The sequence below is a fragment of the Palaemon carinicauda genome, chromosome 1, assembly GCF_036898095.1.
Source record: "Palaemon carinicauda isolate YSFRI2023 chromosome 1, ASM3689809v2, whole genome shotgun sequence".
Lineage (NCBI taxonomy): Eukaryota > Metazoa > Arthropoda > Malacostraca > Decapoda > Palaemonidae > Palaemon > Palaemon carinicauda.
Genome location: NC_090725.1, coordinates 151,499,866 through 151,512,629, shown reverse-complemented (window position 1 = coordinate 151,512,629; position 12,764 = coordinate 151,499,866). Strand labels below are relative to the sequence as shown.

At 34.3% G+C, this 12,764-nt stretch overlaps 1 protein-coding gene across 1 annotated transcript; it reads left to right on the top strand.

Annotated features, from left to right (window-relative positions):
• Positions 1-909: 909 nt before the first annotated feature.
• LOC137618601 (uncharacterized) lies at positions 910-10,293 on the top strand. The gene is made up of 6 exons (XM_068348744.1): positions 910-2,592; positions 3,722-3,958; positions 7,006-7,207; positions 8,211-8,398; positions 8,740-8,830; positions 10,259-10,293. The coding sequence occupies exons 1-6, from the start codon at positions 931-933 to the stop codon at positions 10,291-10,293; spliced, it is 2,415 nt and encodes an 804-aa protein (XP_068204845.1). The 5' UTR covers positions 910-930.
• Positions 10,294-12,764: the final 2,471 nt, after the last annotated feature.

Sequence of the window (12,764 nt, the reverse complement as noted above, 5' to 3'; positions counted from 1 at the left end):
AAACTGCTAGGTATTGAGGATGAAAATGTTTTCCTTGAGGATCTGCTAACAGTAATAGAATCCATACTTTACAAACCACAGAAAAAACCTAATTCTGCCAGTAATCATAAACCTAGGTATCATAATGACAAAATAGTGAAAGGCTGGAACAAGTTGCTACGAAAATGCCATAGGGAATTGTCTAAAGACCAGAATATGCAATCCAGAGAAACGATGGTTACAGTGGCTGAACATGCTACAAAAAAGAGGCAAGAGGTTAGAAGTAAGTATTGGGAAGGTTTTTTACGCTACATCTCATTTTCAAAATCCCTACGTCAAATTTGGGATGGTGTCAATAAAGTAAGGGGGGGGGGGTAAAAAGAAAGACAAATGCACATCCTAATGCCAGAGAAAAAGCAGAGGCATTAGCCGCCAAATGGTCGTATGCGTCGAACTTAGATTCTCTACCTCGAGATATACAGGAAAGCCTTAGGAAGTTACAGAAACAAAGACGTAGACTAATTTGTATGCAGAAGAACTTAATGGATGACACCTGTATTCCTTTCACCAGGGATGAAATGTTGAATAGTGTTAAGAAGGGGAAGTCAACAGCTCCAGGTAAAGATGGCATAACATACGATATTATAAACTGTCTTATAGCAATGGAGGACAGTCCTCTTTTAGCATTGTTCAATTTATCATACAGTAATGGTCGCTTACCTATTAAATGGACAATTGCCCTCATGATACCTGTACCTAAGAGAAATAATGATTACAGACCTATCTCATTGACTTCTTGTTTATCAAAAACTATGGAACGTATGGTTTTAAATAGGTTGTTGTATAAAGTTGACGGGCTCCTTTCTCCGAATCTTAATGGTTTTTTTGAGGAACAAGAGTACCTCTGATTGCGTATTAAAAAGTCTTAGTACTGCTGGTGTCAACTGTAGAATGTTTTTAGATTTAAAGGGAGCCTTTGATAAAGCCAATAAGGATGTAATATTGGAGTGTCTTGTTAAAAAGGGTATAAAGGGCAAGCTACTGATGTGGATTTCACAATATTTGAGTAACAGAAGGGGAACTGTTATGTTTCAGGGTTACGAGTCCACTGAAAAGTATTTTGAACTTGGTACTCCACAAGGGGGTGTGCTTAGCCCCATGATTTTTAATATATTGATGGACGAAATTGCAAGTTATAAATTTCATGGAAATTCACAAGTAATCATTTATGCGGATGATATTCTCATACAATGCAAATCAGAGGAGACTTTGAGTATCGTGTTGACTGAAATGTCAGATCTTTGTATATCTTTAGGACTTGTGGTAAATGAGATTAAGACAAAATATCAATCACGAATAGTAAGTGATGAAGAATTCTGGCTGAATGGAGTAAAACTAGAAAGAGTAACAATTTATAAATATTTGGGTATGTATATTGGTTTTGGTAAAATAATGGATCAAATTACCTATGTGAAGAACATCTGTACATCTCGGCTTAAGCCATTACGTGTTTTGTCAAATCGTGGTAACGGTGTTGGTATTCCAATATTAAGGTCTGTATATCTTGCCACTATTAGAAGTATCATAGACTACTCGGCTCCAGTTTTATGTAGTTTTTCAGATAAAGATCTTCGCCCCTTGGAATTGTTGCAAAACGAAGCTATGAGGGTAATATTAGGTTGCCCTAGAACTGCAAGGATTGAAATAATGCGAATGGAGCTGAATTTCCCGCGTGTTACTCAAAGAATAAGAGAGTTGGCAGTCTCCTCAATTATAAGACTGATTAGACAGAATGATAGGCATTTCAAAATTATTATAAATAGATATGTGAAAGGCGTTCCAGGATTCTTCACACTGAATGAATATTCACGAAAGCTTTGTAAAATATTGAATGACTATAATGTTTTTGATTTCTGTGTACCTTTGCCAAGTTCACATCTAATAAAACCTTGGATTATTGAGAAAGTAGATATAAGTATAGAGCAACTTGATTTGAGAAAAAGGGACAGCAATCCCCTTGAACTTAAACAGCTGTTTTTGGAAAAGATATCTCGGTACCCAAAGGATACGGCGATTCATGCTCATTGTGATGGTTCTGTTACCGGATGTCGAGCTGGTCTTGGTGTTGTAATTAGAGAATTTTTTGAATTTGGTTATAGTACAGAGGAGAGAATATCTAAGCGTATTGGCGATCATAGCTCATCTACCACTGCTGAGCTGTTTGCCATATATGAGTGTTTGAAATTTGGAATTCATAAGGAAAAATCTATAATATGTTTTGTTGACAGTCAGAGTGCTCTTTTGGCTTTAAATGCCAAATTACCTTCAGATGAGGAAATAGTTACCAAATGCAACAAGTACATTTCTGTCATAAAAGGGTCAGGATACAGTGTAAAATTCGTCTGGATACCGTCACATTGTGGTATATATTTTAACGATGTTGCTGATGAATTAGCAAAACAGGGGTGCAATAAAGAATCTATAGATTACGCCACTTTAGTTAGTATGAGGAAAATAAAGTCACACATGGCAAGAGTAAGGGAAGGTTGGAATATTGAGATTGCTAGGGCAATCATGAGTAACGGCAGTAACAGTATGTCTCATTATGATTATGTAAGTAACAATACACGTTTTACTTATGGAAAGTCTTCAGCTAAATATGATGGAATTGTTATGAGACTTAAACTATGCTATAAATACTATTGGGAATATAAGAGTGGAGAGGGTACCCCTTGTAAATTATGTGACGCTGCAAACTCACACACACTGCAACATTACATTATGGAATGTAGTTCTTTGGCAAAATTTAGGAATCTTGATGATAATTTTGAACAAATGGTGTGTTTTTTCATTAATAATAATTTGTACAAGAATATTGCAAATAAATTTTAAAAAACTGATATAAGGTACTAAAATTGAGAAGTTACTATATTACTTTTTATTTGTATAATGTTTTGTGTTTGCTGCAGTAATATGGAATTTGAAATGGAAGTGGTTGTTCTCTGTACATTAAATAATAGTTCTCCTTTTCTGTGAAAAAGGTCTGTAAAATGTATTTTATGTAAAAAAAATGTTTTGGTTATTTTGTAATGTGTAATGTAGCGTTCAAATTTATTATAACAGGGACTCCTCGTGGTTCCAAATACACGCGATTTCTGTGGCGCGAGGTAGCAGGTCGAGCGCTCCTTCGCCTTTGGAGTCGTGGTATTTGGCATCGCGGCGGATCCGTTTTTGTTGCGGCGGGTTTTGGTGTCGTTTCCTTGTTGAATGATTGTTTTTGTGATGAATTTGTGAAGTGTGTGCATATTTTCTTGTGTCCTGGACGATTTTGGGAGGCTGGCCTCTTCGTGGTTTTGTTGTCGGCTCGCACCGTCGGGCCCAGAATCGTAATTGTCATTGCTTTATCAAATTATAACTATGATCAATTTATATGTATTTTCAGTCTGTGAAATAAATATATAAGGTTTGTGCTAATGTACTTTGGGTAAATGTGAAATTATTCATGTAGGTGTTTTCATTTGTAAAAACTGTTACTAATGGTATTTCTTAGGTCATGTAAATTATTACTAGGTTTTACCTTTGTATTTAGCTTTTGTTCATTTATGTATATTAAAGATAATTTATGTAAATTAAAGATAGAGTGGGCTGTCTAGCAAGACTAACAGCTCCTTTTGACCACTTTTTGTCAATAAATTTTCTGAATTTGAATTTGAATTTGAATTTGTTATTGTTATTGTTACAGCAGGTTTCAGGTAATGGTAAGACACTTCTAAATTCTCTCGAAGTAGATAAGCAGACATACAAGGATACGAAAAATTTATTAAGTGCTGCCTTTGCTTCTCCTGAGAATCTTAAATTTGGAACTATAAAGAAGCTGACTGAGCTTAAGTTAGGTTATAATGACGATCCATTTGAATTCATTTCCAAAACTAAAATGATTCAGGAATCGTTCAGGTCTTTACCTTTGAGTGTAGATGAGGTAATACAGTATTTTGTATGGAATGGTTTAAACATTGCTTTTAAAACTCATTTAATTCATGTCACTGGTAAGAATAAACCTTCCGTTAAAGAAATTGTGGAAAATTTGTTCACTGCAAATGAGTGTTATATGCAGCATAAACCACATAAAGTGTAGAAGTTTAGAAGTCCTCAAAGGGGGAAAGAAACAAATAGTAATAGTTTTGCTGCTGCAGTCAATACAAAGTCTTGTAATGTTTTTGATAATTGCCCGTTGTGTTCGGATGTTGATAGACATTCTATTTCTCATTGTACAAGATAAAAAACTCCCCAAGCAAAGATTGATAGAATCGGCCAACTGAATGGATGTACGAAATGTGCTAGCTTAAACCACAAAGCAAACTCATGTAAATTTAAGTTTAGGAAAAAATTTCTCATTGTTACGGCTACCATTTTCAATTTTTGTGTACTTGTGGTTTTCCCGGTTCACATACTAATACAGGTGTTGACAATGTAAATAGTGCTAGTGCAAGTAAAGTGGAAGCAAGTAGTGGGGTTGTGGTTTTGCAAAGTTTAAGTTTTGATTCGGTGCTTCCCACTTTTTCATTTAACATCAGCAATTCCTGCTACCGTGCTCTAAATGATAGGGGGTCACAAAGTCCATTTGTGAGCGAAAGGTTGCAGGCGTCTCATGAGTTTAAAGTCCTTCAAATTAATGTAAAATTAACTATTAAAGGATTCAATAAGCTTCAGTTATATCAAAGTATAGAAGTCCCTCTCCAACTCGGTGAGCGTGTGTTTAAAATCCCTGCTTTGGTGGTTCCTATTATTAACGTATATTTGAAGTTGCCTAACCTTGGTAAAATTGTACAAAATTTTGAGGATAAGGGCTATGTTTTAGCAGACTCATTTTTATGTAAAGAGAGTCGGTAGATTGGAAACATTGAATTTATTTTAGGATCCGATGCAGCTAGATGTATTGCAGGGAGGGATGTATGTTTTGGTAATATCTCTTTGTATGTTTGTTCTCCTGTGGGTGTACTTTTGGTTGGTAATTTAGACAGTTTGTTAAATGATATATCAGCTCTGCCAACCTATGCATCTTCAGACAGTAATATGAGTAGTTTGCCTTTAGCACCCCCTGCATCCTATAATTTTGTATAGAGTAATATTGCAGAAAGTCATGCATTTTTAATTTCTAGTTTAGTTGAACCTCTCGATAACCCAGACTTGGAAAATTTAGAATTTTCATCGGTTTCCACGCAATCTAATTTTTGTGTTTTGGATGATAAAAGTAAAATTATTGAGTCCAAACTTAAGCAAGCTAGTAATGAAATTTTAGAAGAAGAGTGTGGAAAATACATTTACTACAATAATCAGGTATATAATGAGGAAAGCATTGTGGTTCATGGTACCCTCATTAATTATTCATTGAATAAAATCTCCCAAGATTTAGACGGTAGGATTATTGTTCCTCTTTTATGGAACAAAAGGGTTTCATATTGCCTATAAGAAAACCAGAGATTGTCTAGGCAGATACTTCACTCTAGTTTTGCAAAGCTTAAGAAGAATGGTCACCTTCAGCTTATGGATCAAACAATTTAAGAGCAGGTTAGGGATGGTATAATAGCTAAGGTAGATGATGTTAAGAAATATTTGGAAGAACATCCTAAATACTCTTTTTTTACCACATATGGGTATTTTTAAACCTGATAAGGAGACCACGAACTGTCGTATTGTATTTCTTAGTAATTTATGGGAGAAAGATTGTGAGAAAAAGTTGAGCGTATCTCACAATCAAGCAATGTTTGCAGGACCCACCCTTAATCAGAAACTTTCTTCTGCTTTTTTGCAACTCTGATTTGGATCTTATCTATTATTATATGATTTGAAGAAGGCATTTAACCAGCTGCTCTTGAGTGACGTGGACCAAAGCAAGTTATTGTTTTTATTGGTACAAGAACGTTGATAAAAAAGATTATTCTCTTGTTGTGTACCATAATGTTCGTCTTAGTTTTGGACTCAGATGCAGCCCTTTTCTGCTAATGATTTCACTTTACTACATTTTGGTAATTATGTCAAAGAATGATCCTCCCATGTTGCAGGCTTTGAAGCATCTTATGTATGGGCTTTTATATATGGATAGTGGAGCCATTACTACTGATTCCATTGATGAACTCCAGTGGTCATATGATAATTTACCACATATTTTTTCTCCCTACAAGTTTGAAACACAACAACTTTAAACTAATCTTTTGGACTTGCAAAGTCAAATTAATAAGAAGTATGGGAACATTTCTAGTGAAGAAGTAAAACTTTTAGGATTAAAGTGGAATCTTGTAACGGATGCAATTTACACAAATCCTATTCATTTAAATGTTGAAGCAAACACTAAACGTTCCATTTTAAAGTCATTGGCTTCTCAGTTTGATGTATTTAACTTTAATATGCCAATCTTGAATCGCAGCCGTCTTTTTATGTATAAACTTCAATGCGATAGGTCATTAGGCTGGGATACTAGTTTGTCAACAGATTTGCAACATGAGTGGAGGAACATTTGCAAGCAATAAAATTATTCAGATCCCTAGATTGGTTGGATCTAGGAAATGTAAATACATATTAATTGCATTTACTGATGCCAGTCACATGCTTTATGGTTGTGTTGTTTATATTAAGTGTATTGAAACTAGCAGATTAAGTTTGATAACCGTTAAAAACCGAATGGTTAATTTGTAATTAAAGTTTAAATCTATACCTTCTTTGAAATTAAATGCCATAACTTTGGGTGTTGAAACTTTAATGGAGATTTACCGAGATTTGTCTGGTCCTTCTTGCATTAAACCTGTGGCTATAGTTGATCTTTGTCTTTATACAGATTCACTATGTTGCATTCATTGATTACACTTGGCTGTGGCTAAATTAGACAAACTACAAAAACGATCCACTTTTGTTGTCAATAGATTACTGTCTATTCAGAAATTGTGCGATATTAAGCCTGTTACATTTAAGTTTATTCCAGGTAATGATAATCTTACAGATTGTGTCATAAGGTGTTTATCGTATTAGCAGCTTTTGAAGTCTAATTTTTTGGTGGACCCAAATCTTGATTTACTTAAGGAAATGGAGCAGGATCTTAGCGAAGTTGTTGTTCCAAATCCATTAGTTGAGCATAGCAATAATAATGGTGCAGAATCTGACGATCCTAGTTCAGTTTCTCCTTTGACTAGTTTGTCAGCTAATTTAGAAATTTCTGATTCTTTGTTGAATCCATGTAAGTTTTCTAGTTTCAGAAAACTGGTTCTTTTGCAATGTAGAGTTCTTTATTATTTTCAGGTATGGAAAATTAAAACTAAGATACCTATAAATAAAAAACCTAATTTATTGGTAGAGTCCACATGTCAAATTATTAGAGATGATCAAAGAAGACATTTTTCTGATGTTATTTAGTATCTCCAAGTTGGAGGTAAAACCTTAGATGATATTCCAACCATGGTATCAAAGTTTAATGTTTTTATGGATCAACAAGGAGTCCTTAGAGTTAAGAGTAAGTTTAAAAAAATGGCAAGTGAACTCCAATCAAGATTTTCCTATTTTGCTTTCAAAGAATAGTGCCTTAACAAACATCATAATTAATGACATTCATGTTCAGCTTGCTCATTCTGGTTGTTATGCAGTCCTTTCTGAACTTAGAAAAAGTTTTCACATTCTATGCCATTTTTCTGTCATAAAGAAGTGTTTAAAACAATGTGCTCATTGCAAACGATTCAATGCTAGGACTATTAAGTTAAATCAAAGTCAATATCGTGAATTCAGGTCAAATCCTCCTCGCACCCCTTTTGCTAATATTTTTATTGATCACCTTGGTCCATTTTATGTTAAGAAAAATCTGCAAAAGGAGAAAGTATGGCTTCTTTGTTTTACCTGTACATGGTCACGAGCTATCAACCTTAAAATTTGTCATGATCTTTCTATGAAAGAATTTTTGCGAGCATTTCAGATGCATTGTTTTGAATTTGGAGTACCACAATTATGTATAAGTGATTTAGGTTCTCAATTTACTGCTGGATTTAATTTATTAACTGATTTTTTACAAGATCCAAAAGTTCAAGTTTATTTTGAAAGCAATAATGTAAAACCACTATCTTTTCAGCAATACTTTAAAGGTTGTAGTGCGTTAAGGTCATTGGTTGAGGTATGTGTTAAATTGGTCAAGAGACTTCTTTTTGGATCTATTAAGAATGATGTTTTATCATATTTTGATTTTGAATTTTTAGTTGCTAATATCATTCATTTAGCTAATAGGAGACCCATTGCGTTTAAAGCATCTTTAAGGGATATTTCTGACGAACTGCCAGAACCCATAACTCCTGAGCATCTTATTAGGGGATATGGATTAACCTCCATAAATTTAATTCCTGATTTACACTACATACCATCCGAGGATCCTGACGATGAGCATAAGGTAAATCCTTCCACTTCTATACAGTGGCAGTATGCTAAGTTAAGAAAAATTTGTTCAGAGTTATTTGAAATTTATCATGGTGAGTTTTTAGGAACATTAATTGAATTGCTCAGGCAGTTGATAGAAAGGGTCGTTATATTCCAGTCACTAACACTGATTTGCAAGTGAATGATATTGTTCTCATTAAGGAAGTGCATACTAAACCTAATGACTACCCCTTGGCCATGGTAAAACAAATAATTAAAAAAGATAACGGTGAGGTAACTGGAGCCGTAGTATTGAAGGGTAAATCAAAGGAGGTTATAAAAAGACATGCCTCTACTCTTATTCCTATTTTAAAGGTTGACCCTGAGTACTCTGATAAGTTAGTTGCCAGGAAAAAGGATGTTAACATCATTAAACCTCGATCAAAAAGAAAGGCTGCTTTAATGAGTAAAAGAAAAACCCAAAATTTGTTTATGAATGATCTAGTTTAGTGGCTCGTGGTTTCCCCGACCTGTAAATAATTTTTAGGCTAATTTTTTCCTAATTCTTCAAAATCTATTTTTGTTATGCAATTTTTTTTTTTAGTTTTCTTTCTTGTTAAAAATTTGCATCCCTCTTGATGGAGTGTACAAAATATTAGTTATATTTTATTTTTTCTAACTTTTAAATTTGTAATTGTTCTACAAAAATAATATAAGCAATATAAAATTTCATATTTTTTCTATATAGTTGTTTCAGTTAACTTCATTAAAGGCCATTATTACCTTACAGTAGCTATAATGCCTTTTAGCTCCCTGAACCAGCTAGTTTAACTAGTTACCGTCGAAGAATTGACTTTTACAGAATAGTGTTCGGATCTTCGGGAGAGGTGAAAGTTTCCCTTTTCTTAAGAGCTACTAAGTTAAGCAGTGGCAGACCAGACTCGGTCGAAAAATGAAGTGCGCACACTAAGAAAATTTGAAGATATAAGCCCTTTCGAGCAGGACGGATTTCGCCGCCACTGGGTTTATTTGTATTATTTGGCAACACCTTTAAGATGATTTACATTGCGTAAATACTTCATGGGACCCACATCAGGACGAAGACTTTATTACATAACATTGCAGACGAACAGCTTGCCGGTAGATATAAGATGCAGGTTAGCTAATTGTAAGGTTACCCGGCCTTATCTATTGGTTTGTGTTTTATATTCCTCAACCATTCGAGTAATCCATAATTAATTTTTTCAATCCTGCTAATATTTTTTAGAGCGTTGGATTGGCCTATCTCTTTGACTACAGTTTTAGCCCTATTTGATAGCGAGATTATCGTGTCTGGGTTGAGTGATAATTGTCGTTGACTTGGTGAGATTTGTAAACTGAGTGATGTGTTCAAGTTTGGAATCTTGACACTTTTATAATTTAAGTGTAATATTTTTGGGGGTTTTCACAAGTTTGGTTTACGTTTTTTATAATGCTTTTCTCTTGTTCTATGTGCAAGTGACGCGGAATGGTCTGTTTCTGGGTGCACTTCTTATAACATCTTAATTTAGAAGTGCAACGGATGTCTCCCTTATTGTTTTCATTCCAATACCAAGACGAAGTGTACATTGGGAAGCTAACTTTTTTGAGGTGCTGAAGCGATGTATTATGAAATATAGATTATTCTTTTATATCTTTCATATTTGTTACTCCTTTAGACTTCAAAAAGAAGATAGTATATTTAAAATTCTGCGTATGACTAGCCTTTTCTTGCTCTGTGCTACACAAGGAGCATGGATAAAATTTTGCAGTAACTCCACTAGTTCCCTCTGGTGTGAAGTTCACATTTATTGCCATATTCACAGAATGATCTGTTACTTTCTCTTTCTTCTTGTGGTAATTGTATCTTGTGCAGGCAGTGAAGAAGTTATCACCAATCTCTTCAACTGACGGTCATGTATGGTTACTAATATTTTTCAGTAAATCCCTGAACTTTTCATTCAAACCTGTTCACACAAAGTATTGGAAAATATAATCAATAATAACATTCAACTTACGGACATTCTCTATCATACCTTTAACTTTGGATACATATTCAAATGGGTCATCACATTTGTTCAAGTTTAGCTCAGATAGCTACTTGATGGTGCTGAATTTCTGAACGTCTGGAGAAGCAAGTGCGTTTTCTAAGAGCTCCTTTGCTTTACTATATCCTTGGTTATGAGACTCCAAGGAATCTATCAAAACCAAGGCTCTTCCAGTTATCTGCTGCTTTAGGAGTAAAAGCTTTCTATAGTCAGAGTATTCATACCTGTTGATAACTGCCTCAAACTGAGATAGAAATTTAGTTAGATCTTCGTTCTCCTGACCAGAGTATCGAGGTAAAGGAGCAGGTGGTCTCTTCAAAAGGGGAAGAACTGGAGTTGGGGGTGATGGTGTAGTCAGTACAGGCGATTGGAGCTTAAATAAAGACGAACGTAGTTTGTCTTGATAAATTTCACAGGCCTCCAATTCTTCCATTAGTTCACTTTTGTTTTCTTCAGAACTCCATTTTATACCCTGTATTTGAAGATCCAATCCCTTCAAACGTGCCAAGTTGTCAGTCAACTTAGACTCGAGTGCTAGCTTATCTAAAGCTTCAAGTAAGATGAACTGATCACGTCGATCAAATGACTCCGTAAAAAAACTTTCTTACAAACTTCCGAGAAGGTATTAATCTCTTCAGTTCAGTCATCTTGACTAATATATAAGTAACAATAGACTACAGTAAAACAATAAAATGAAGTACTAATATAAGCAGAAGTTTATAAACAGTAATCACAAAAAGTAAATTAAAAGTAAATTTTATGCAAATTATCACCATGGACCCTAAACCTACCTCTGGGAAACACAGCCACCCACTCAACTTCCAGGTCATTTCACGGTCGCCATGTATAAAAATGAAGCTTTTATACAGATTTTAATGTTAAGGTAACTCATTAAATTTATAAATTAATAGAGGGTATATTATTCTATGTTACAATGAATTTAATTGTAATGTATATAATCAAACCACAAAAAAAAAAAAAAAAAAAAAACTTCTGAACGACAAACAAACACTTGACGTGAACCAATAGGATAGAAAGTGGGTACATGGACTGCATAATCCGGAGGCCAATGAAATTAATCCGAAAGTATACAAACACATCTGAAATAGTGAACAAGAGGAAATCTTAAGATTTCATGTATGGACAGAATCGGACGCAACTATCCCAATGAAATAACAGCCCAAAAGTAAACAAGTAAAATGTAAAGTATATTTTTATCCCAATAAACTAAACGTCAAAACAATAATAAAACAAACAGAATTCAATACAATTAAATAGTAAATTGACTAGTGAAATACAAACAAACAAGGTAACTAGAAGTATGGATAAGTATGTAAGGTAAGTATAGGTAAGGTACGTATAATTTGGGTAAGTATAGGTAATAACACACTTATCACATAAACATCCATTAAAGCTGCAGGAATAAAAATAAAGATCTGGACAGTTTAAAAAACAAAATAAAAAAAATAGCTTTTCTCTTACCTTGTTTATAGGGCAATTTAGGAGATATGTAGGCGGGTTCCCCTTTGGCAGGTCCGGGTCCAATGGTAATTTGATAGAATTATTCCATAATTGCGTAACACATGACCGTGATGTAAATGATATGATCCGTAGGTCACTAAATCACTTCAAAATTTAATCCACGGTAAGTATGACTGGGATTTCTAATGAAGACTGCTATTGTTAAGTTCTTGACAGGTACTCCCGGTTCTCCGTTACTCAGTAAATCAAGAAAACATTTTCCGCATTAACATTGGTGGTTTGTTTACGTCAATAACCATTAAAAAGGATTAGACGAGAAAAGCTATTTATAATAATCACGTCCATTTTAAAATTGACTCATTAAGTAATTTCATAGGTAAAGTACTACAATACTGATGCCGTAGTGATAATGTAAATTTTTCTACATTTAATACCGAATTCTATCTTAGGAATATATATCCACTGGAATTCATTTATGGTAATAGCTTCTGGCTGGGTAGTTTCGAACCCCTCCTAGTTCAGCCGAAACCATGCTTGCGAGGACTCTACCAATCGAGCTATCAAGAGAGACATAAGTTTATGACAAGTCACAGTACATATTCCTGTCGAATTCATGAATCTGTTCATAGACTTGAAATAAACCCATCTCCACCATGATAGCTGAATTATGAGTTAACAACACCTGGTAATTTTATGATGAATATATATCACTAACACGCGTGGATATTCTGGAATCTGCTCATAAGCTCACACCTCTATGGGTATCAATTCTGACCATCGATAACCTCTTACTATATCCTACGTAGATCTCAGAGTTATAATTATGGCAAATATAATTATACACTAAACCAA